We start from the raw sequence: 24,031 nt of genomic DNA, 5'->3' as shown, positions 1-24,031 counted from the left end.
CCTTCGGTCGGCTTGGCGCCTTGCGGGCTGATCTGAGCGGCCGCTCCGTTCTTGACTTTTTGTTTGGGTTCTTTGGTCAGTCTTGCGACTTGCAGACTGTCCTGAGCAGCCCTTCCGCCTCTCAGGCTTGGCCTTTGCGTCTTGCGGGGCCTTGTCCTGACTGGTATGTAGTGTGGAAGAGTAGGAGATGTCACTTTGGTGTACTGGGCAGTGAGTTGCACCGTCTCCTCACGGGGTGTCTTAAAGAGTTCCCCGTACATATGGAATATGTAACGGAGTGGAGAGATAGTCTCGATACGATAGAGAACGTTTGGTTACTTTGTAACCTTGGTTCTCTGAGTGAGAGACTATCTCTCCAGCTCTTCAGGCCGCTCGGAGACATGTTTCGATCAAACTATCACTGATTACACGCCAGCACAGGTGCTTTATAGGTAAACCTAAGGGCGTGGCCGGGCAAGCCGGTGTGTCTTAAAGAAATATCCACGTACCTTGACAGCAGGGGGATCAATCCCCGTACATATGGAATATGTAACGGAGTGGAGAGATAGTCTCTCACTCAGAGAACCAAGGTTACAAAGTAACCAAACGTTCTTTTGTTCAGAGGAATCAGCACTGCAATATTTTATTTGATTCAGTGAGTCTAGCACAGTAGCACTTTGTTTTAAGTTGAACTCCTTTTAGCAGTTGTCTCCTCTCTAGCCCTGTGTGACACTGTCACTGAGTATAATGACTGTTCAAGGAGCTCTCTAGCCCTGCCTGTGTGACACTAGTCTGTCACTGAGTATAATGACTGCCAGTCTTCCTGTCAGTGTGATATGACAGCCAATCTGTCCAGTTAATGTCCTAGCACTGGCTGACTGCAGCAGCAGTATTTAAGTTAATATTTTTTGATTCAGGGATATTACTAGTTACTACTGGACTTGTGTACCTTCATTGTCAAGCAGTCAACACAAGTTTACATTTTGAGATGGCAAAGCTTGTGTTCAAGTTTACATTTTGATATAGCAAAGCTGCAACAGTGCAACTTATGTTCAGCAGCACTGACACTGAGGCAGCATTAGAGTAAGCTTTTGTTACTTACCGGTATTGATTTTCGCTTACCAAAGAGACTTGAGTAATTGGTCAAGTAGTGAGTGAGAGCACTTTAATTTGATGTTTAATTTTATGTATTTTGTACTATGTGAGCAGCACTGACTGAGTAATGTGACTGTTTAATGAAGCCACAGTAGTTGGCTTGCAGTTTGTTGTTGTTCATTTATGTTTCTTCCACTGTTGTTGCCTGCTACCTTGCAAGTAGTTGAATGAAAAAATAAATGTCCATCCATCCATCCATTGTCCACCGCATTATCTGAGTCCGGGTCGCGGGGGCAGCAGTCGGAGCAGGGATCCCCAGACTTCCCTCTCCCCGGACACTTCCTCCAGCTCTTCCGGGGGGACTCCAAGGCGTTCCCAGGCCAGCCGAGTGACGTAGTCACTCCAGCGTGTCCTGGGTCTTCCTCGGGGCCTCCTCCCAGTGGGACATGCCCGGAACACCTCACGAGGGAGGCGTCCAGGGGGCATCCTATACAGGTGCCCGAGCCACCTCAGCTGCCTCCTCTCGATGTGGAGGAGCAGCGGCTCTACTCCGAGCTCCTCCCGGGTGACAGAGCTCCTCACCCTATCTCTAAGGGAGCGCCCCACCACCCTGCGGAGAAAACTCATTTCGGCCGCTTGTATCCGGGATCCCGTTCTTTCGGTCATGACCCAGAGTTCATGACCATAGGTGAGGGTGGGAACGTAGATCGACCGGTAAATCGAGAGCTTTGCCTTTCGGCTCAGCTCCTTCTTCACCACGACGGACCGATACAATGACCGCATAACTGCGGCCGCCGCACCGATCCGCCTGTCGATCTCGCGCTCCGTTCTCCCCTCACTCGTGAACAAGACCCCAAGATACTTAAACTCCTCCACCTGAGGCAGGAACTCTCCCCCGACCTGGAGGGTGCAAGCCACCTTTTTCCGGTCGAGAACCATGGCCTCAGACTTAGAGGTGCTGATTCTCATCCCAGCTGCTTCACACTCGGCTGCAAACCAGCCCAGTGCATGCTGAAGGTCCTGGCTCGAGGGAGCCAACAAGACCACATCATCTGCAAAAAGCAGAGATGAAATCAAGTGGCTCCCGAACCGTACCCCCTCCGGCACAAATGAAAATCGTTTGAGAATCGTACCGTAGATCTAGATTCTTGTGGAGAAAAATCGAGATTCTCATTTTGGCCAGAATCGCCCAGCACTACCACCCCGGCTCCGACCTGTTTGACCTGCTGCCTTCAGGAAGACGCTACAGAGTCATCAGGTCAAAAACAAACAGACTCAAAAACAGTTTTTTCCCCAAAGCCATAATCACCCTGAACAACTTGTGAATTATCCTCGTTACTGTCTTTTTTAACTGTGCAATACTTCTCCCGGACTCTGTGCAATATTCCTACATATGTATATACTGTCATCTGTAAAAAAAAAACCGATTCAAATGCACCTTAAACTTTTTTATATTTTTTATATTTATATTTCTTATTGTTTGCACTACTGCTATTTGTCTTGCACTGGAGAGGTGATGCTGCTTCAAATCTCACTGTACCCAGGTACACTTGACAATAAAGTATTCTGATTCTGATAAATGTGGCTTGTTTCCTTTTCAACTTTGAAGCTTTGTCTCGCTCCTTGTTAAATTATACATATATAGTTTGATTATCCACTTGAAATGATTGTTAATTATATGACTGTAAAAGATAAGATCCTATTGAAAAAAACCTCATTGAATACCTTTTTTAATTATAAATAAATAAGAATAACTGGAGTAAGTAGCCAAAACAGGAAGGGCAACAAAACCAAATGACCAGGATGACTGAGTGGAAGCAGGACCGGGTTTATATATATATATATATATATATATATATATATATATATATATAATTTATTTTTGCAGCTTTACTATTCAGAGAGGGCCGATTGTTAGCAGGTACGTCGTCTAGTTGTTCTCCGGCTCCACGTATCTGAAAGAGAAACACATAGAGAACCACGTTTCCCCTCCTCTCGGTTTGTTGTTGCAGTGCATTTATTCCTCCAGCAGATGGCGACATTTCCCCGAATCGGCCTCCCCGCCGCCACCCACAGAGAAGAATGGCCAGGTACTTCGATGCGGGGTCTATGCCCAATGAGGGGGCTATTCCTTATCACCGAGGGGCCTTAAATGCAAATCCTGCTTGGGCTTTGAGTCATTATGAAGGTTCCTTTTGTTTCAAACCATGCAGTCAGCTGTAAGAAAATCAAGGCTGGTCTCAGAGTTAGGCCTCAGAGCTAGACCTTAAAGGTATAGTATGTAATCGTATTCAAAAACATTTATTGTTATACTGGGTGAAATGGTTCTTCCATCCTTAGAGTAGCCAGTGAATAATGTGTTCAGAAAAAGGAAAGAAAAAAACCCGACTTCTCTGACAGCTTTAATCCTGTAAAAACTCTGACCAATCTGTTTTTTGCGCACCGAGTGGCACGGATTGGTTAGAGGACCAGAGGATTGGCAGGGGGGAAAGAACCAATCAGATGCCTTCATTTTAAGTCCCGCCCACGCCCCCCTCTGTCCCATGCGTGCACTCGTCACGTCGAAAATATTGCCGGAAAACTTCACACACTCGAGTCACGTTTGCTGAAGAATGGCGCAGAAAACGAGAAAACACAGCCAAAAATACCACCTCCAGCATTACTTGTAACGGCTCGCCCTGTTAAAAAGGCTAAAAAAAGAAAGCCAAAGTGCAATTCTGCGGCGCAGGTTGTCCGCTGCTGGGGGTCTGCCACGGACCCCCAGTATGGACTGGGGGTCCGTGGGGATGGAGGCGTCTCCATCCCGGCGAGGGCGGAGAGCGCCGGTGCGGGTGGCGGTGCGCTGCGGTGCCGTGCAGGCTCTGTTGCCACGGCTACGCCGTAGAGTACGGCGTATGGTACGCTGCGACGCGCACCATTCTGCGTTGGTGTAACGCGGAACCATAAATCAGCCTTCAGCGTGTGCTGTGTGCTGGTCTGAACACTTCTCTGTTGTGCTCATTTTGTCGGGACGTCGGGTCCCTCCGCCGAGACACAACTTTTGCGGTATGCGTTCATTGTTGTGTCTAAAAATGATTCGCAGTGCCCACCCAATCAGAAACGGTACAGATATTCTGTGATATTTTTTTATATTTATAAAAAAATAAAATGATAAAAAAATAAAGGATCCCCATAACTTTGATTGGGTGGGCAGGACGCACGTTTGGGTGGGCACAGCCCACCCCTGACCCCCCCCCCCTAAAACTGGCCTCGCTTACAGGTGAATGAGACATGTGGTAGTTTTGTTGAAAATGTGCTGTCCAAAATGTCCTGGAAAACTCGACTCCTGCAAATGCGCTTTCCCCAAAGTTTGTGGGGGCGTGGCTTTGGACGGAGCGCTGACGGGAGGGGGCGAGGCTTAGAGGAGGTGCCACTTTCAAATCTTGCTAGCTCTCCAAAATCAGGGACTATACCTTTAAAGTTCAAATCAAGGCTTCCCATGTTCACATAGGACTGTGGCCAAACATCTGCCTCATGCAGCAGCTGGTTCCTCCAGTCAAAACACCTTCACCGTGGATCATTTCAGGATCTTTTCAGGTCTACTAACTGAACCACTGGGCAATTTGTACCAAATAAGCCTTTTCTGCTTAAGTTAAATAGATTTGATCAGACTCATTGTAAGATGACATCTACATCATATATTAGCATGAGCTAAAAAAGCCAACTGATATGTAACATGTGGTGACTAAATTTAAGTGGGCGTGTTCCAGAAGGCTTCCAGGCCTGCTCGTTCTGCCCATTAACCCATTTCTGGATAAACGTGGGGCCGCGTTAGCTCCTGCCCGAATGCTGATGTTTAATAAGACGAAAAAGAAGCTTTTACTAGACTTTTGTCAGCTGTTGCTACTTTCCAGATAGTTTGGGTGTTGTCCATATGTGATGACAGAAACAAAGTTAATATAAGACCCAGATTATGTTCTGTACCTGGTTTTAAGGACTCAGATATGTAAATTGAGACTGTAGGAAGCAACTGAATGCAGCATGAAGCAGAAATCAAACCATGCAGAATCTCTGCTTTCAATTAAGAGTGGATCATTCTGATCAATCTATCAGAATTTATCAGATTTTTCATTCTTTTTAGTTTTTTTGTCCTTTTGTGGTTTTTGAGGATGTTTCTCCTTCCATACAGAAGATTCCAGAAGTCTTCTGGACGGAACGTTCAACATCTCCAAGAGCCACGTTGATTTAAGCCTTTGACGATTAATTAAAGTGAAATATATTTTATTTGCAGCTCTCAGGCATGTCGGCTACAGCGTTCATTAAAATCTAGAGAGTGTAAATGCCACAATTATGTTGGATTCAAAACATTTTTATGAATGTATTTGTCTCAGACCAAATACAGCAATAGTGTACATTCTCTTATCCAACTGTTTTCTCAACAGAATGGAATATCCTGCAAAATGCTCTCAGATGCTTTCAACGACCAAAATGAAGATGGTGCGTCGCAACGTTCTCAGCAAAAAATAAAGAATACAATAAAATATTCAAATAGTTATTTGTCCTTTTTTCCAGTTGCTTTAAACCTGAGAAATGTGTAGTTTTTATCATGCTACTCACCAATTTAAATATCTTAACAAAATACTGCTTGAGTTGCCATGTATTTGCATCTTTTAAACTTGAAGTTCAGCAATTTAGTCCAAAAACATGATTCATAATGTCCAGGGTTCTGAATGAAAGTACTTTATCATAGTCAGTAAGCCAGGTTTATGTATTACTCTACTATTCACTCGTTCTTTAATGCTACAATTAAATCTGTCTTTATGGAACATATATATCTGCCTTTTCCTGTTTCATCACTATCTTGACAAATATTTTAAATTTGACCAACTTTTAGTTAAATTAAAACAAAGTCAATCAGGTGACGACATTGGCAGAGGCAGATACTGTAGATGACCTTCCCCCTCCCATCATGCAACCTGTTGTAAACTAAAGCAGATTAAAGACTAGCTCCATTAGCAGACTGTTACATTTTTAACTTGGTTTTACCATGTACTGTTTTTTCTTTTCTACACATTTTTTTAAATATGACAAAATAGTAATAGTAAAAAAAAGATTTTAGGAACACAAGTGAAACATTTTTGTAGGGGCCATGCTATATTCGACGGCGTTTAGTTTTCAGAAAAGGTTCCCGGATAATGAACATGATATTGAACAAATTTAGGTATTGTGCATTAATAAAAGCTGAAAAATAAATGATATATATACACTGATTTAGTTGATAACCTATATTCATTTTTAATTCTCCCGTTTCAATTGTGAAACAGTCAAATGAGTATGATATTGCAACTTTGTAACAAAAGATTTCACAATTACAACTGAAGCATGAATAAGTCATTTTTGCAAGAACAACTGACATGAACTCAGTTGAACTGCTGCATCTTTGCCTGAACTAAAACCTCTTTCCACCATAGGGCTTAAATCCCTATGGTATAATTTGGATATCCGAATGCTTAAACAAAAAGTGCAACAGAACAAAATGGAACAGAAGTGATACTCTTGTAAGTCTGTAGAGATACAGTCTTTTTGCAGATGTGGCCCCCTCCCTAATCTAGTTGAATACCCCTGGTCTAGATTGTAGGAATCTGTTTTGTGTATAAATAAAACTATAGAATTGATTAACAGATTGAACGACTTTTTTGTCTGTTTGTTTTATTTTTTTAATTTGTTTATTTTAGTAGTGAAATAGTAGTGAGATAGCAAAAAAGTAAGGTATAAAAGAATGATATAAGATAATTATGATAGTAATGGGGGGCAAGATATCCCTAGCTATTTTATGTAGTATCTCAGTTTTCATAAGGGATCACTGACTGATTTAAATATTTAAAGAGAGCTCCAAAATTATGCCGTTTTTTATAACTTTGTTGTAATAGCCTTTGTTTCACTTTCAAATGTCTTCCATGTCAAGCCTTTAAACATTTTTTGTTAAAAATGTACACCATCTTACTATTTGTTTTGCAATTCAAACAAAAGTTTTGCGTCGATTGTTATTAATAAACAAAATCTGTACAGTTGGATTGCCTTCTTATCTTAACATGGCTTTCAAAAGAGTATCTTAAATTAAATTCACTTCTCGGGCTACCAGTATCATTTGTACAATTTGTTTCTCCACCTACTCATAAATTAACTTTGTGAAAACTGAAACTATGTTTGTAGAATATTGTCTGCTGTAACAGGAGTTGTTTGAAGGCAGGTGTCTGATTCGTCCCCGTAGGCAATAAACATTTAAGAAAATAAATATATAATAATATATTTATATTATATATATATAATATATTTATATTATTTATATTGTATATAATATATATAATATATTTATATTATTTATATTGTATATAATATGTATATAATATATTTATATTATATATATATATATATATATATATACATATATATATATATATATATATATATATATATATATATATATATATATAATATATTTATATTATATATATATAATATATTTATATTATTTATATTGTATATAATATATAATATATATTTATATTATTTTTATAATATATTTATATTATTTATATTGTATATAATATATATAATATATTTATATTATTTATATTGTATATAATATGTATATAATATATTTATATCATATATATATATATATATATATATTTATATTAAATATATAATATATTTATATTATTTATATTGTATATAATATATAATATATATTTATATTATTTATATAATATATTTATATTATTTATATTGTATATAATATATATAATATATTTATATTATTTATATTGTATATAATATGTATATAATATATTTATATTATATATATATATATATATATATATATATATATATATATATATATATATATATATATATATATATATATATATATATATATATATATATATATATATATATTATGAGTATATACCAACCAGGCATGATCTCAAATCATGATATTTGTGAAAACAGAAACTTGATTGTCTAAGTCAGATTCTGTAGTATATATTAAAAAACTACGCTTTTAATATTTTGGTCCATGTTTGGGATAAAAAAAAAAAATAAGAGGAGGGAGGGGGGAGTCGGGTCACGAAGTGTGAGGGGTCCCAGAATTGGTTGTTACACCGGTGGTCAGACGCGGATCAGCTGTTGGCTGCTCGCAGCGAGAGGAAGTGATGCAGGAAAATGTACCTAACACTCAATGACTTAAAGGGGGAGGCACAAAGAAATAGGGAGCTTTAGTCTGAGATGGTGTTTTGACTAATTTCAAAGAGCAACTATAACTGAAGATGGATTCAAAAGTACCCCCTTGTTTCTAGGGTATTTTGCTTGTTTCTTTTCTGAAGGCGAAACAGAAATCGACATCGATGAGGAAGTTTTTTTTTGTCAGCTGCTCGCTTGTAAGCTAACGCGACGAGTTTGTCTCGTTTCAACTTATTTAACTACTTGGTTTTGATTTTTTTTTACTGGTATCACCGGAGTGATGTTCATCCAAATGTCACTATATAAGATTTTTTTTTTCAAAATGGTAAGTTTGTTTTTGTTGGTTTTTTGGGAACTTCTCATGTGTAGCATAGCATAGCTAACTTTTAGTGGACCAGTCTGATGCTAGCTAGCTATGGCGACGTCGCCTGGGCCAAACTATTCACATGTTACTGTCAAATCACCCTGTTTTAGGACATGTAGTGTCCACCAGCCGCTGCTCAACGAGCATCCCTTATGTTTATACGCGGTAGTTTGAACTACGGGGTTTAAATCGTTATGGAAACATTGGTACCTGTCATTTGGGAGTGTTGTGCATGTGCTCAAAAGCTCACTTGATCATGGTCTTTACCTCTTCACAACATACATAACTTGTTAAAAATAATGAAAATGGTTATGTCTGATAAGGTCCGTTTAAAGAAAATATAAATCAATAGAAGATATCCACTGACAAGTATTACAGGTGTAGTTTTAACTTTACCTCGGGCACTTTTAGACAAATTAATCTGGTTAAACTAATGGGTGGATTGGTTACTTGTTGACTGAACTGTTGTGTGGTAGTTTATTTTGGATTAGTGAGGTCTCCAGATGTCCATTTCGTGTCAGTGAGCTGCACACCCGTGAGAGACTTGCCTCTACATGCCCACTCCTCTGGATCCAGCTGTTATGCCCTGGGTTTTTAAATATCATTTTAATGTTTTCAATATAAGGGCAAGAAGCGTGGCTCTTGATTTGATTTGATTTGATCTTTATTCATCTTGAACAAAACAAAAAAACACACCATACATCAACAACAATAATAAAGCACAACCAGTTTTGTTCAAGAAGGGACAGGAAGAAGCAAATGCTTATCTAGTCCGGCCCCTTCTTGCAATATAAGAATATCCGATATATAAAAGAATAATAATAGCAATAACAATAATAATAATAATAATAATAATAACAACAATAATACATATATACAGTATATACCCTTCTTCTTGACGTATAAAAGTATATGAATAGAAAAGTAATTAAAAGACAAGTGAGTCAATAAATAAAAGTAGCTAAAACGAAAGGCATCAAGCACAGTAGGGAAAAAAAAAGTAAATGGAAAAAAAACAAAAAAAAAACAATCACCATAATAAAAGTAGCTAAAAAAGAAAGAAAAGCATCATGCACAGAAGAAAAAAGAATGAAACAAAACAATGAAAAAACATTAGAAAAAATAAAAAATCATGGTCATTATAACATCAAATGTTGGTAGTTCAGTATGAGAATCTGCTTATAGCAGCGTTTGAATAGCCTGATGTTCTTGCAGACCTTCACACTTTCATCAAGATTGTTCCCGAGTGTTATACCATACACTGAAATGCACATCTTTTTCAATGTAGTATGAGCCATTGTCTGTCTCTTTGTGATCATTGATATCAAATACAGAGTGAAGACTCAAAAATAACCTGGGATTGTTAATTTTGCAGCAGTGCTCAATTCAAGTAAATCAAGCCAATATCTGTCCGCACTGTGAGGTGTCCCTTACTGGGCACCAGATGTTCAGAAAGAAAACCTGCTGCAGTCCATAGTGCATAATATTCTGTTGTGTTCACTGTTGTGTCTTCTTTCACAGTTTTAAGTCAGCAGTTGAATGGAGCTAGTGTACTGTAAACAGTTTAGTTGTGCTCAAATTACACAGTCAAAGCATTTTGACAAAAATTGTCCTTGCAGGTGTGGGAATGATGAGCTATCAGTTTCTGTTAATGATGACACGATTACATGTCTTTCAGCATTACTGATGTCAAGGTCACAATGATGGACTAGAACTGAAAGGCAATGCCATCTCAAAGAATGTCTGTAAGTAACATCCTTATCTGCTTCAATGTTAGGGATGATAGCATACATTTAGTGTTTATAGAAATTGCATCCAAATATGTACAGATTACACCCTGATGCTGATAAACTTGGTTGGTTGAGCAGAGATAATGCAAGTTCATGAAATCCCTAGTTTACATAGAATTTGGGTCAGCTAATGATTTGTTATCGTACATATATTTGTTTTACATACTACAGGAGTGTTAACTGAGACATTATGAAAACAACCAATTCAATTTTCAGACATAGCAGAGCTGCTGTTGGTGTTGACTGAACTGTTGCGCTAGTTCATTTCAGATTAATCTTAATACAATCTTTTTGAGTCGGTTTGGATCACGATTCTCCCCACAGAATTGGTAGAACTCATAGAAGTCATTAGTTGTGCCTAGATACAAAGCCAACTATCTCAAGCAAAGGATAAAGGTACAGCGTTTGAAAAATATGAGTAGTGGTACTCAATTAAAATTAAAATACCCCCCCATCAACTAAAATTTTAACCCTGACTTTACGCTTCAGGACACAAAAGAGAGTGTGGCATGTGTTGTTTTATACTGCGTCTGCACAAAATACACACATTTCCTGACACTTTATATGGATAGCAGGTGTTGCTAAAGGGGAGGTGTGTGTATTCAGACAGAGCACCCTTAAAATATTTAAGTCTTTAACCTGTATTACATTCCATTATCAGCAGTTCAGTACAGATAGCACATGTGACACATTCAACAATTGCAAAGTTAAAGTTCAACACTAATAAGATCACATATTGTGATTTAAATTTGACAAATAAAATCACAAGGAAAAGCACTGAATGACATTTAGGATGACAGTTGAATTATTACATTTCTGTCAGACAATTTCACCTTTACTTGACATCAATCAAGCACTGTTTAACTGTTTGGTTAAAGTGTGACTTCAACATTCAAGAAAAACCATGGTGCTTTTTACATATAATATAATCTGTTACTATGAACAGAAACTGCTCTCGAGCAGGTTATGAGTTCAATACAAGTTACCATTGTGATCTCGCCAGGGTGAAGAGGAGGCGTATTCATGTCACCAACCCTTTTTGCTTGCTTTATAGTATACCTCTATGTTGTGTCCAGTGAGCATCCTCTAAATTATTTCATAACCAGTCACATGTTTGGTTCGTTCATTTGGAGCAGAAACTTGTGTGTAAAACTATTATTTATTTGGTGACACAATTGGTACTCCACCTCTAAATGTATGATCAAATCAACATTTTGATTGCCCACTGTTAAATAGAACTCATTCCCCATCTGCTATACATTGATGTATTGTATTTTTAAACAAAACTAAAAAAAACCCTTGAAAGGGACATTCAGGGTTGAGTAACTTAAGTTCATACTTTGTACATTATATTCTGTCAAATCTTGGGAATTATTACAAAAGTGACTTTATATGTTTGTTTGTTTTGTTTTTTTTAAAAAGTGGTCTTGTCACTTGGCAGCCATTGTGGAAATACCTCTGGGCATTTGTCTTGGCTTAAGCTACACGCTTATAATATGAATCACATTTGGTGGTTAGCATGTTAACTTCAAGTTCCACTCTGGGTTATCAGTGGAGCTGCCTCTCTTGTCATTGCAGTGTGTCCTGACAAATCATGTAAACTGAAACATGTATGTTTTACTCTAAAGATTGTTCCTGGTCATTTGTAAATTAAAACAAAAAACATCACTGGACAGCTGAAGCCTCTTTTCTTTTTTTCTTCTTGGACATTTTCAATTAGCACCCTTAATTGTTCAAGTCGAATATCTTTTATTTAGTTTAGAGAGCAATTACAGCCCTGGTTGCCTCTGACCAAATAAGCCTGAAACTTTCTCAGAAGCTTAAAAAAAATGTTGAACCAGCAACACTATCATTTTAATATAATGCATAATCATAAATGTTTATAGCCTCTCCTGCTTTAATTATGTGGCAGTGATATTGATTCATTTATGTATGCAATCACATGGTCACCATTCCTCTTTTCTCTTTTTGGGGGGTGCCAAGCAAGCCTCCCTTCCTGCCTGGTTTGATGAGAGCAGTTCCTTTGCTTTTCAGTCATATATACATATTAAAATTAAAGTTTATTATTGTTTGTTTTTTTTTCTGGTTAGAAATATCCATGATTATGATTTTTCATCCCATGTTAGCACTGCCCTTTTTACATGACTGTCACATTTTCAGAATTTCTGTGGTGAACACTGTGGTAAATTGCGCTAACTTGTATCCATACATATGGTGCTGTTTTGTCCTGCCCTTAGAGTTTTTAAGTTTACCAACTGAAGACCTGGTTCGTGATAGATCTGGCACAGGTAAATGAGCTCTTTTATGTTTTTAACAAATTAATCTGAATTCTTTTGACAAATTTCTACATATTGTGTTGTTTTTTTTCCAAGTTAGACTGATGATCTTTGGAGTTGCAATTAAATGCTAAACTTTTCATTATTCTTGACTTTAGGCCTGAGGGTATGTTGAGACATCTTGCCAGGCCAGAGCAGAGGCGTTTAGGTGGTTCGGACGGGGACTGAAGGTGAGGAGGACAGACGGACGAGGGACCAGGGAGGAAGACATGGGCCAGTGTGTCAATAAGTGTAGGAATCCGACGTCCTCACTCGGCAGTAAGAGTGGAGACAAGGAGAGCAGTTCCAAGTCCCACAAGAAAAGTGGTGGTAGTGGTAGCCACAAAGAAGACGTCAGTGCTTCAATTAACAAAGCCACCACTGAATTTTCAAATGGCACCAAGGCCATGCAAGAGGTTACAGTGGAGACACCCAGCATTCCTTCACTGATTGGGGAGTTGCCCAAGGATGGAGATGGGCTCTCAATGCCGCGTATTGACGAGCTGTTCTGCTGCTACAAGGATGAACAGGAGGATGCCATCTTGGAGGAAGGCATGGAGCGGTTTTGTAATGATTTGTGTGTGGACCCAGCAGAGTTTCGTGTGCTTGTTCTTGCCTGGAAGTTTCAAGCAGCCACCATGTGCAAGTTTACAAGGTAAGTTGAATTTTGAAGACCTCAATAGATTTTCATAAACATCCTCTCCATTTAACGACATGCATTAATTTAAAATGAATAGGTTTAACAGGTATTGGCTAGATAAGCATTAGCATTACTCGAAACCTTATTCAGTTTTTCTCAGTTTGTTGACCTATTTGGCAGGACTTGTACAAGTAGGGGAAACTCCTAAATTTATATGAGACCATGTGCAAACATTTGATCATGTAAACAGCGCTGATAGGACAAATCGCATGGTGATTCAGCAGTGACTTTGCTTCTTCATTTAGAGCAAACTTTGGTTTTTCTTTTTTTTTTTCTCTCGCTTTGCCTAACCTAACAAGTATTCCATCCAGATAGATAAAACCCTATATCTCCATCCACCTGCCAGCCACCTTATGGGTCATACAAAAAAGAAAGAATTAAGAAGAACTTTTCCATCAAGAGAATAAAGCTGTTGCAGCAGAGTAATCAGGCCTTACATTTTTGGAAGATTGCAGGTATTGCACATAGTGTAATCAATTCCTGCACATTTAGTACTTTGAATGCTAATACCTACACACACTTGCAGCAATATTATATCGTTAGAAACATAGAGAGAGGTGAAGAATGTAAAGAAAAGCTGCATAGTGGACTTTCATCGAGCAGAAAATACTTGCAATGCTCGCTGTCTTGTTTCTGTACAGGGCTACAAGCTCCCACCAATGTTGCATCATCTTTTTGTAAAATGTATGGAGACACATTTGATTTTAATATGAATTTGAAGCCACTGACGTCCTTCGGTTTGGCTGTTCGAGAACTACAGTGTCATAAGTAGGTTATGTTTTGATTTCAGTTTGTTTCATAACAGCAGAATAGTCACATGGGTATCAAAGGCATCATCGTCCTCTGCCCAAATGTTGCCTTTGAAATATGGGCAAACTCAAAGAAAGCAAGGGCAAATGGGTCATCTATTGCAGTGGTCCCCAACCCCTGGGCCCCGGCCCGGTACCGGGCCGTGGGTCATTTGGTATCGGGCCGCACAGAAGGAAAAAATAATTTCTGTAGCCCCGACTGATGATGGATGACTCTCAAACTGATGGTTCACAATGTTTTTATTCCTTGGATGTAAATACACTGCAAACACACCGTAAGAGCTATAAAGGAATAAAATAAAATAGTTAGTCTTTCTACATTCATATAAGTTTCATTTAACTTAAATACAGACCGACGCAGCTGCTGCTCGCTCGGTAATAACAGCTACACAGGCTGAGTTATGGTTCCGCATTACACCTACGCTTTTATTTCTTGGCGAGACGCCTTCAAAATAAAAGCACTAAATATCGGTCTCCTTAATAAATAAAATAAAAGCCTGGCTTTAAATAACGTTAATGAGGCATAAAAACATAAAAACACATTTATAGAAATACTCATATTAAAGGTAATTTACAATTTCCATTATTTTATTTTTTCGAAAATTATGTTTTATTATTATTCATTATTATTATTATTACTATAGAGAAAATATCAGTTTTTAATGCCGATCTTGTCATTTTATTTAGTTTTTATCAACTACACCTTTTAGATTGGGCCGTGAAAATATTGTCAGACATTAAACCGGTCCACGTTTCAGAAAAGGTTGGGGACCACTGATCTATTGGACATCTTTATGACCCATCAGACCCTGTGAAGGGACAACTATTGTTACAAAAAATAAAGTGCTTGACAGTAAAATGGATATGTTGAAACTGTAGTTATGCATGTGTATGACAAATGTACTTCCTTTACAACGTCTTAAAGTTCTATTACAGCAACATTGTGGTGTCAGTTTCTTACTACTTAAAAAGATTTTCTTTTTAAAGAAAAAATGAATAAGAGAAATTCAATGTGTTGGTATAGTTTTTGTTGAAAACCAGTGTTGAGCTGGAACTGGGTCTGGATTGGTGGGTTTACCCAAGTACCTTTCTAAGCTCTTCATCAAACAGTACCACTGTTGATATTTATGTAAGACTGGCTAGATGATTTGGACCTGATTTTGAGCTCGTTGTAACTGATTTATTAGGCCAAACAATCCTCAAGTGTGTTTTGTCAACACTTAAGGATGTTGACATCCTCAAGTGTTGACAGTAATGTTTGTTTTATGGTTCTCATATGAGCTGCAGTGTTCCTGATCCTGAATCATAAATATAATTTTGATATCTACTATTCTAGCCTCTGACTGAATACTTCAGTAACCAGTGAGAGCGAGCAGGCCATGTAGTATCACCAACCAGGTGCTGCATACTTTCATACTTCACAAACATGCCTGAAGTCACACATGATCTCTAATGTTTCTTTGAGATCTCATGTCTGTGTAATCACCACTTTGAAATTGTTAGTACAAGCATTAGGAGGGTGATCTGGCTGAACTGTATTGTGTAGTCCATCTGCGTTCTATACCTGCTTCTTCATGTTTAGGGTCAGGGGGTCTGCTAGAGCCTATCCAAGCTGTCTTCGGACCAAAGGGAGTGGTACATACTGGACAGGTTGCCAATCCATTGCAGGCCCCATATAAACAAACCAGACACACAGTAATGTTCACACTTACCGGTACTCCTGTGGATAATTTAGAATTGCTAATTAGCCTGCATGTTGCATGAATCCATGTTTTGGGCTTGACTGTCCTCCTGTGTGGTCTTCCAAGTCTTTAACATTTGGTCAATCTGGTTTCCAAAATTTGGTCATCTGGTAAAAATTATGAATGTTGCTCTTTCAGAGAGACGATCTGTAACTGAGCTGAGGAAGTTACCTCATTGAAAAAGGTTTATCTGAAATCCAAAAAGGCACTATAAGCTCACTTTTGAAAGCAGATTTTTTTGTTTTTGTTACCAGAAGAATTCACAGATATAAATAAACAAAGGCCTCATGTACAGGGACGACAGCATGATTAAGTCTGAGATTCAGAAACTCAAGGCGAAAGAGCAGACACATTTTAATGAATATTTTAATGAAATGAAGCAACTGCTCAGTGAAAATAATTTAGGTGATAAAACATTTGCTTCAGTCTATACTGATGTTGACACTGTTACGATGAAATGCCACAATTAAGTTGTGAAATAATGAAAGGAATTCAACTTGGAATTGCAAGGGTGTATTTCACATCTTGTTTGCTAATGATCCAACCAGAACTGAGTCTAAAGTGGAATGGTTGGAGCAAGGTTTTAAGTCAGATTTGTAATTTTGCTATCAGAAGTAATAGGCTCCATGAATTATGGAAAAAGCTGGTAGAACCCCAGATTCAGTTTACTCAGCCAGACACATGGAGGGGGCTGTCGATTCACGCTGCTATGCCACTCGTTTGCCAATCACTGAAACCTCTGAAAGATGTTTTGGGCCACATGGCTGCCTTCAATGTTTAGGATAGTTATGAATCTCGAGTTCCACTTTGTAGCCCTCTGTCACATGATGAAAGATGTTTCTCGCACATGTGATACTTCTCTCAAAATATTTGAAGAGAAGATATTGACATCTCCACAATCCATCTAATTGTTGAAGATATCGAAAACTCCTAAAAGAAACATGCCCATCCTGGCAATGAGAAAGATGAGTTTTCAGCTCACTTGAGTTCTAGTACGTTTAAGAGTTAAATTCAACACTCATCTGTGCTGAAAGACAATAAGCAGGTTTAAAGGATCCTTTTTATAGAGAAAATTAAGATTGTTTGCTTGCTGACGCAATGGATATTATGTCTTGGTAACTGCTAAATAACCCTTTTCATATATTCTTTATCTTATGATGCAGAATCATTTGAAAACAAACTGACTCACTTGTGTAAGTCAACTGCCAAGGAACCAGGATCAGTTTGTAGGGCTGAAACAGATCATGGTTTCAGTGATTCAGATGCTTTGTTCAGACTCCTTTTGAATGAACGTAGTGGAATGTTCACTGAAGATTAGAAACTCTGTAAGATGGCTGTAATCATATCTATTGAAAGTATGTCCTAGATTTGGCACAGAAAAAAGAAATCCCCTCAGTAACACAAACATCCTCAATCTTTTGGTGATTTCAGAGCTTGGCTATTCCACAGAGCCTTTTTATTCCCACTTTTATCAAGTGGAAGGAGTGAAAGAACATGGAAATGAGAATAGCCATACCAAGATATCTGTCTGCAAATATGAGCAGAGAAGACAGGGTAGAAAATCAATTAACTTTGATGGAAAAAAAGGGCACCACCAAATGGAAAAACTTAGCACATTGACTAAGCTTGATAAAGTGACCACAAAGAGAGGAAAAGGAGAACAACAAATTCCCTCACTGTATGTAGCTTTGAAAAGTACTCAAGTTGGAGAATTAAAAACTAAATGCTATTTGAGATAAGAGTGGGGAATCGACATAGAAGCCTTGTAGAGAAAAATAGCACTTTAAAAAGAAATTGTATTTCGAAGTTAAAACGTCTTCCTGTGTACAACATACTTTTTTTCTTATAAAAAAGGGAATATCTTTTTCTACTAGGTTGAGTTGACAAAACAATGTCACCAAAAAATTCAGATAAAACCAGAGTAAATATTGGCAGTATTTTCCCCTGTTAGACGGCTCATTGACAACAAAGATGGCGGTCAAGTTATTGGATTAATTCAACGCCTAATGTATTGATCACGTCTATGTCCTGCCTGGCTGCGGTGGATTGTTAGAAATGATGGGGAGAAAAAAAATATCACTGAGAAAAATGACTCGGGTAGTGATTTTGATCTGGTTACAGATATTCTGTTTGGATTCGCAATACATTGACGTTGAATTGACTAAGACGCCCTATGCGTTTTCTCGTTTCTTATACCAATTTAAATGTGGAGTATGAATTTAAATGTACATTTTTGGGCTCACATTTCACATGGCTCCTTTTTAAGTTGTGGTTAACAAAAGTTCTTCCCCTCCCTCTGTAACCTACGCGTAGACTCTGTGGTGTAGCAGTTGACAAGTCAGCTTTACAGAATGGAGCCTTGTCACAGATCTCCGTAAATCATTTAAAACCTGTTTGATTAAGAAGCTTAAGACTTATACAAACATTAAACCTTAACTTTACTGAATTTAATACAACAAAGGATTGTGTGTGTGTGTGCCTTGTCTGAGTCCTGGAAATTCAGTATGGCTTAGTCCCTCAGGTTTGAAACCTGTAAATTCTGTTTTGTTTTCAATTATGCTTTTTATTTATGTTTTAATGTCTTCGTAAAGCACTTTGAATCACCTAGTTGTTGAATTGTGCTATATGAATAAACTTCCCTTGCCTTGTAATCCAGTAAACAGAGTGTTTAAGTTTAGCTCTGGAAATATGAATACCGTACTTGTTCTGACGAGATGAAATATGTGGAGGTTACCCCTTAATATGTGGGGTAACGCGCATTAAGACGACTCGCATGGTTAACAGGACAGATCTGGAGCTTTGGTGCTTTGCTCCTAACTGCGTCGTTCACTGTCACAGTAGAAAATTATACACAAGGTGAACAGATTTTTTCTGAATGAATGATGAAGCTTATAAATTTCCATGCTGCTTCTCATTTAATTATTTTTCCTGTAACCCTAAGAGTTAGACATTATAGTTAAAACTCAAAGAATGAATTTCTGATCAGCAAAAGATCCTCTTAATGAGGCCCAGTTGTTCCAAGAATGTGGTCACGAGTGTTACAGACCACACTGAAACGGGCTCAAGCAATCAGAACAGACTGCATCCTGCATTTGTTGCTGTTCATTTGATCATTGATCTAATCAGTCAGGACACATGTTACCACCAGCTTTGAACAGTGCCCTTGATTTCCTGTCAGAGATATCATCAGGAAAAGAATATGTGAAAAGGGTGGCACTTTTATGTACAAGTTAATATGAAACTGGTCGGTTTAATTTGTCCAGGTGATCTAGCTTGGTCAGAGGAGAGCTTCCTTTTTGAGATTTTAGGGTCAACATCCACCACTAGGCCATTAATCTTGCTTCGTGGTACGTCCCTTTGTTGTCTTTTCATTTCCTTCTAGGAAGCGCAATTGTCGCAGAGATCATGTGAAATGAAACGCAGCTGCACACCTGCAAACATGAAACTGGATATTATTAATGAGCTTTATCATGTACTGTGTGATCACCACTATCCTGGATGTGATTAGAATCATAACCAAGATACTCTTTAACATCCTATCATACAATCTTAGTTTTAGTTTTAATTTTTTCAATTTATTTAAACGTTATTGTTCAGGAAATTAGGTCATTTACCTCTGTAAATATCTAGTACATTCCCTGTTCTTTAAATTTCGTTTTAAGGCAAATATTGTTCAATACTATAACCACTTTGTCATCCACCCCTGTTAAGTAGCTTATGACCTGTTATGAACTAAACTGTTTTTACTAACAAGCGCCCCTTGCATGGCATTTGTCATAAATTGTAAAGCTGACACCAGTCCACACAAAGACGCACCACTGTCAGGCAGAGGTCACACAGTGGATCCTGCTCTGTACCCCCCAGCAGTTAGTGGCAGAGATGAATGGGGCTACCTAATGTGACCGAATCACTTTCCTCTGCTCCCCCCGTACAAATATTTAACTCAGCACTTTTCTTTGAAAGATGCCGGACCCCGGTAATCAAGTTTCATAGTCATGTGATGCTAACTGAGGCTCTATATGGTATTTGACATTGAAAAGCTGATAGTGTTGTTGAGATCAGATAAAGTAAATGCCACTTTTCAATTATAGAGTTTTCGCCTCACTGTACTCAGTCGTTTACAGTTCAGTACCACCAGTACTCGAGTTGTAAAATACAATCAGGGGGGTGGTGGATTTTATCGTATGGGGACAGATCATTTGTGCTGATTACAAATAATATAATATATTACAAATAATAGCACTGACCAAAACACCTGCAGAAACACTGCAGGAATGACATAGCAGCAGTTAAATGCAGCCTTCTGTAAGCTTTAAATATCCACTGGGCTTACATCAAATACATCAAAACACAACAATAAAAAACAGTTTTCTGAACTTATCAATATGACTCTGTCCTTCACAGGATAAGTAAAATGGATCACTGCAAAAACTCAAAATAAGAATATTTTTCCTATTTCTAGTTAAAATGTCTCATTTTAGTAAAAAAAATCTTATTACACTTAAAACAAGACTCATCACTGGAAAAAACAACAATTTTCACCTGTTTCTAGTAGATTTTCACTTGAAATAAGTAGAAAAATCTGCCAGTGGAACAAGATTTTTCTGCTTGTAATGAGAAGATAAATCTTGTCCCACTGGCAGATTTTTTTACTTATTTCAAGTGAAAATTTACTTGAAAAAGGGGTGGAAATTGTCAAATAAGTTATATTTCTGGTGATTACTCTAAATGTTGAAATAGCAGTAATACCACATTCATTGATGAAATGACATAAGGGATGGAAAGGGGGGATGGTAGTTTTACAGGAGGGATGATTTTGACCGTTTTTATTTCAGGGGGGATGCCAACCCCCCTCATCCCCCCTCAACTCGAGTACTGAGTACCACCTCAATGTGGGTGGGGCCTGCACATATACCTTCTTGTTCCTCGTTGCACCACAGTTTAGGTTTGCTTGCCATTTTTGCTGTACCTTAGTTGTAAAGTAAATATCACAGTTGTCAGGTTTTAAATATGATTGGTGTTAAGGAGTTGCTCTCCACACTCATCAGAGACGTTACACTCTGGCCAATCAGTGGCCTGCAACCTGGTGTCACCTGGCATTTTCAGCCTGACTCAGCTCAATTAGAACCCAGACCAAGTAGGTGCGAAAAAAGGAGGTCGTAACTAGTGATGCACCGAAATGAAAATTTGTGGCCGAAACCGAAACCGAAAATAATAATAAACACTTGGCCGAATACCGAACAATACAGAACATGGTTCTTCAGCAGTTTTTCATTTATTTTGCCAATTTTTTCACCATTGCATAAATCAAATAAATTTGATTTAGGCATGCTTTTCAAAGAAAAAAATCTTTTACAAAATTACAAGGTAAAAAATATTTATTGAACATAAAAAAATGAAATTTTTTTAATTTCCCAGCATTATGTTGTTTTGGTTCCACCTCCTGGTGAATGTTAGGTAAAATTCTTATGGGGTTAGTTTTTGGTTGGCCAACGATTTATGTAGTGCACAACGTTACGGGACGGAGCGGCCAGTCTATTTCCTTATTTTACAACGCCGTTATTAATTGTTCGTTTTTTTCCCCCCACTTATTCCACCGAACACCGAAAGTGTTTTTTTGCCATTTTCGGCCGAACAATTTCGGTTACCGAACAATCGGTGCATCACTAGTCGTAACCGGTACTATCACCAAGTGGGAAACCTTTAAAACAGAGTAGAGTTGAGCCCAGTAGGTACCGGTGGAAATGACCCAAAAGTGTCTTCTTTTAATGAACATAAGACTAGATATTTTTTTTCCCAGTGATGTTTGTTGCTTTGTTGTACATGCACAGCTTATTCACATTACAGCAGTTAATAGGTTTCTTTGTACCTTTTTTGCTGCAATTTTGGTCAGTTTCTGAAATGTATCATTTGAGTGAAAATGTCTGACTGTTCTCACATTTGGTCCTGTTTTCTTTGTCATCAGGAAAGAGTTTATTGAGGGCTGCAAGGCCATCCAGGCGGACAGTATCGAGGGCATCTGTTCAAGCTTTCCTTGCATGCTGTTGGACGCCCAAGGTGAGGAGGACTTCAAGGACCTTTACCGCTTCACCTTCCAGTTTGGCCTAGACGCAGATGAGGGCCAACGTTCTTTGCAGCGCGACATCGCTATAGCCCTATGGCGACTGGTTTTCACACAGGACAAACCTGAGATTTTGGAGCGCTGGCTAGAATTCCTTGGTGAGAACCCCTCAGGTATTCGGGGCATCTCACGGGACACTTGGAACATGTTCCTCAACTTCACACAGGCCATTGGGTCTGACCTCAGCAACTACAGTGAGGATGAGGCCTGGCCCAGCCTCTTTGACACCTTTGTAGAGTGGGAGTTGGAACGCAGAAGAAAAGAGGAAGAAAGGGCACTGATGGCAAAAGAAGAAGAAGAAAGGTGTACTGAGACAGAGTGTTCTCCCACTACAGATAGACTTGAAACAGAGGGAAGCCGTGGCTCACAGACGTGGGGGGGTCACTAACCAGAAAACATGAAATATTGGTTCGGGAGGGAAGGATATAACCTATAAGTGAACTGTACATCTGTGAATCATTGGAAAAATAATAGTATTACAATTTCAGATGTTCATTTAGCGTTCCTTTTATGTTGCAATGGGATTTCTGCTTTGCTTTTTTTTGTTTTTGAAAGGGCTCTAAGAACTGTTGTTTTAAGCACTTCTATTTAAGTTATTGTTTTAAATTTTTTTCCTCCCATGTGTTTTTAGTAATTGGACACGTGATCCATTTTAATGTACAGCGCACCTAACATAACCCAGCAGAATTTGTCAGTAAAAGCTTGGTGTTAAGAATAGACGACTGAATGCTATAAATTTCTCCCACTATTTCACAGTTGTTTTTTTTTTTCTCCCCCGTTTTGTTTTGCTGCTTTTTAAAAAATGTTTTTATCTGGCAACACAACTGATGTATAAACAATTGGTATTTGATTAAAGAAGGGAAATGTTGGCAGCCTCCCCATAAAATAATATCTTACTACCAAACACAAGATTCTCCGAGAGGAAATTATGAAATTATCTGGAGGAGACTAATATATAGAGGAATAATATGGGTTGTATTTTGCAGTGCTGTGAGGATGAATTGGTTACACTTGTATTACCTTTTGTAGACAAATATTGGGCTATATTTAAAGGGCAAGGAGAAATTACTAAAAAGTTTAGCGCATATGGCATTTTATTAAAAAATAAAAGAATACAAATTACAATTATATTTGCCTACTTAAATGTTTGAATACTCATTTTAAACCCAAGTTGGTATCCAGCCTCCCCCAGCCCCCTTTATGTAGTGTTTTGAGTGCTACTTGTGCAGTGCAACTGCTGTGCTCCTTTTTCACCTCAAGCATCTACTGTATTGAAGCCCAACCACTTTTAAGAGGAAGTTAGGTGAATCCAACAGAGTGGTGTTAGCTTTTCTCTATTGGCTAATTGATCCCACTAAAGAATTCTGTATTGCAACAAAAGAAAAGAATATATATAGCTATGTCTGGGTAATTTAGGCACAGTGTGACTGCAACACATTCAATGCTATTAGACCAGGCCTCCTACAAAACTCATGATAAATCTTTACATTTTAAAATGATTTTTTTTAAATGACTGCTTCTGGTAATGGTTGTAATTTAATTGCACAGAAAACAATGGCCTCCTAAGGTGTACTTGAAAGGCTTTGCGCAAAGATTGATGTAAACCACATTTTTACAGTTTTGAAACATGTTCCCAAAATATAGATTGATCTTCAGGCTTGTGTGCTTTCGGATAAGTGTTAATTAAACCTGCTGTTTAATCAAGAGACTGTGATAAGAATTCAGTATGAGTGGCCATTTCCTGATTGGTTTGGTTTACATCTAAAATGGTTTTATTTCACAACCTTTTATTCTTTTTTTTTTTTTTATATGAAATGTACTGATTTATAATAAATAAAGCAGTGTTGAATTTTTGACCTTGAAAATATGTGTGTTTGTGTGGCTTTTTTTTT

At 38.0% G+C, this 24,031-nt stretch overlaps 1 protein-coding gene across 1 annotated transcript; it reads left to right on the top strand.

Annotated features, from left to right (window-relative positions):
* The first annotated feature begins 8,271 nt into the window (after positions 1-8,271).
* On the top strand, positions 8,272-23,990 carry dcun1d3 (defective in cullin neddylation 1 domain containing 3). The gene is made up of 5 exons (XM_061708371.1): positions 8,272-8,623; positions 10,341-10,407; positions 12,690-12,740; positions 12,887-13,422; positions 21,984-23,990. Exons 4-5 carry the CDS (start codon positions 12,998-13,000, stop codon positions 22,525-22,527), a joined length of 969 nt encoding a protein of 322 aa, XP_061564355.1. The 5' UTR covers positions 8,272-8,623; positions 10,341-10,407; positions 12,690-12,740; positions 12,887-12,997; the 3' UTR covers positions 22,528-23,990.
* The last annotated feature ends 41 nt before the right edge of the window (positions 23,991-24,031 follow it).

This window comes from Cololabis saira, chromosome 19, assembly GCF_033807715.1.
Source record: "Cololabis saira isolate AMF1-May2022 chromosome 19, fColSai1.1, whole genome shotgun sequence".
Classification (NCBI taxonomy): Eukaryota; Metazoa; Chordata; class Actinopteri; order Beloniformes; family Belonidae; genus Cololabis; species Cololabis saira.
Note: the sequence above shows the minus strand (reverse complement) of the source record. Positions and strands in the feature narration are given on the sequence as shown.

Bases quoted from the DNA above. Each gene is read 5' to 3' on its own strand.
- dcun1d3 (XM_061708371.1), top strand. From the start codon at position 12,998: ATGGGCCAGTGTGTCAATAAGTGTAGGAATCCGACGTCCTCACTCGGC. The intron at 13,423-21,983 runs GTAAGTTGAATT...CTTTGTCATCAG, and splicing joins ACCATGTGCAAGTTTACAAG to GAAAGAGTTTATTGAGGGCT.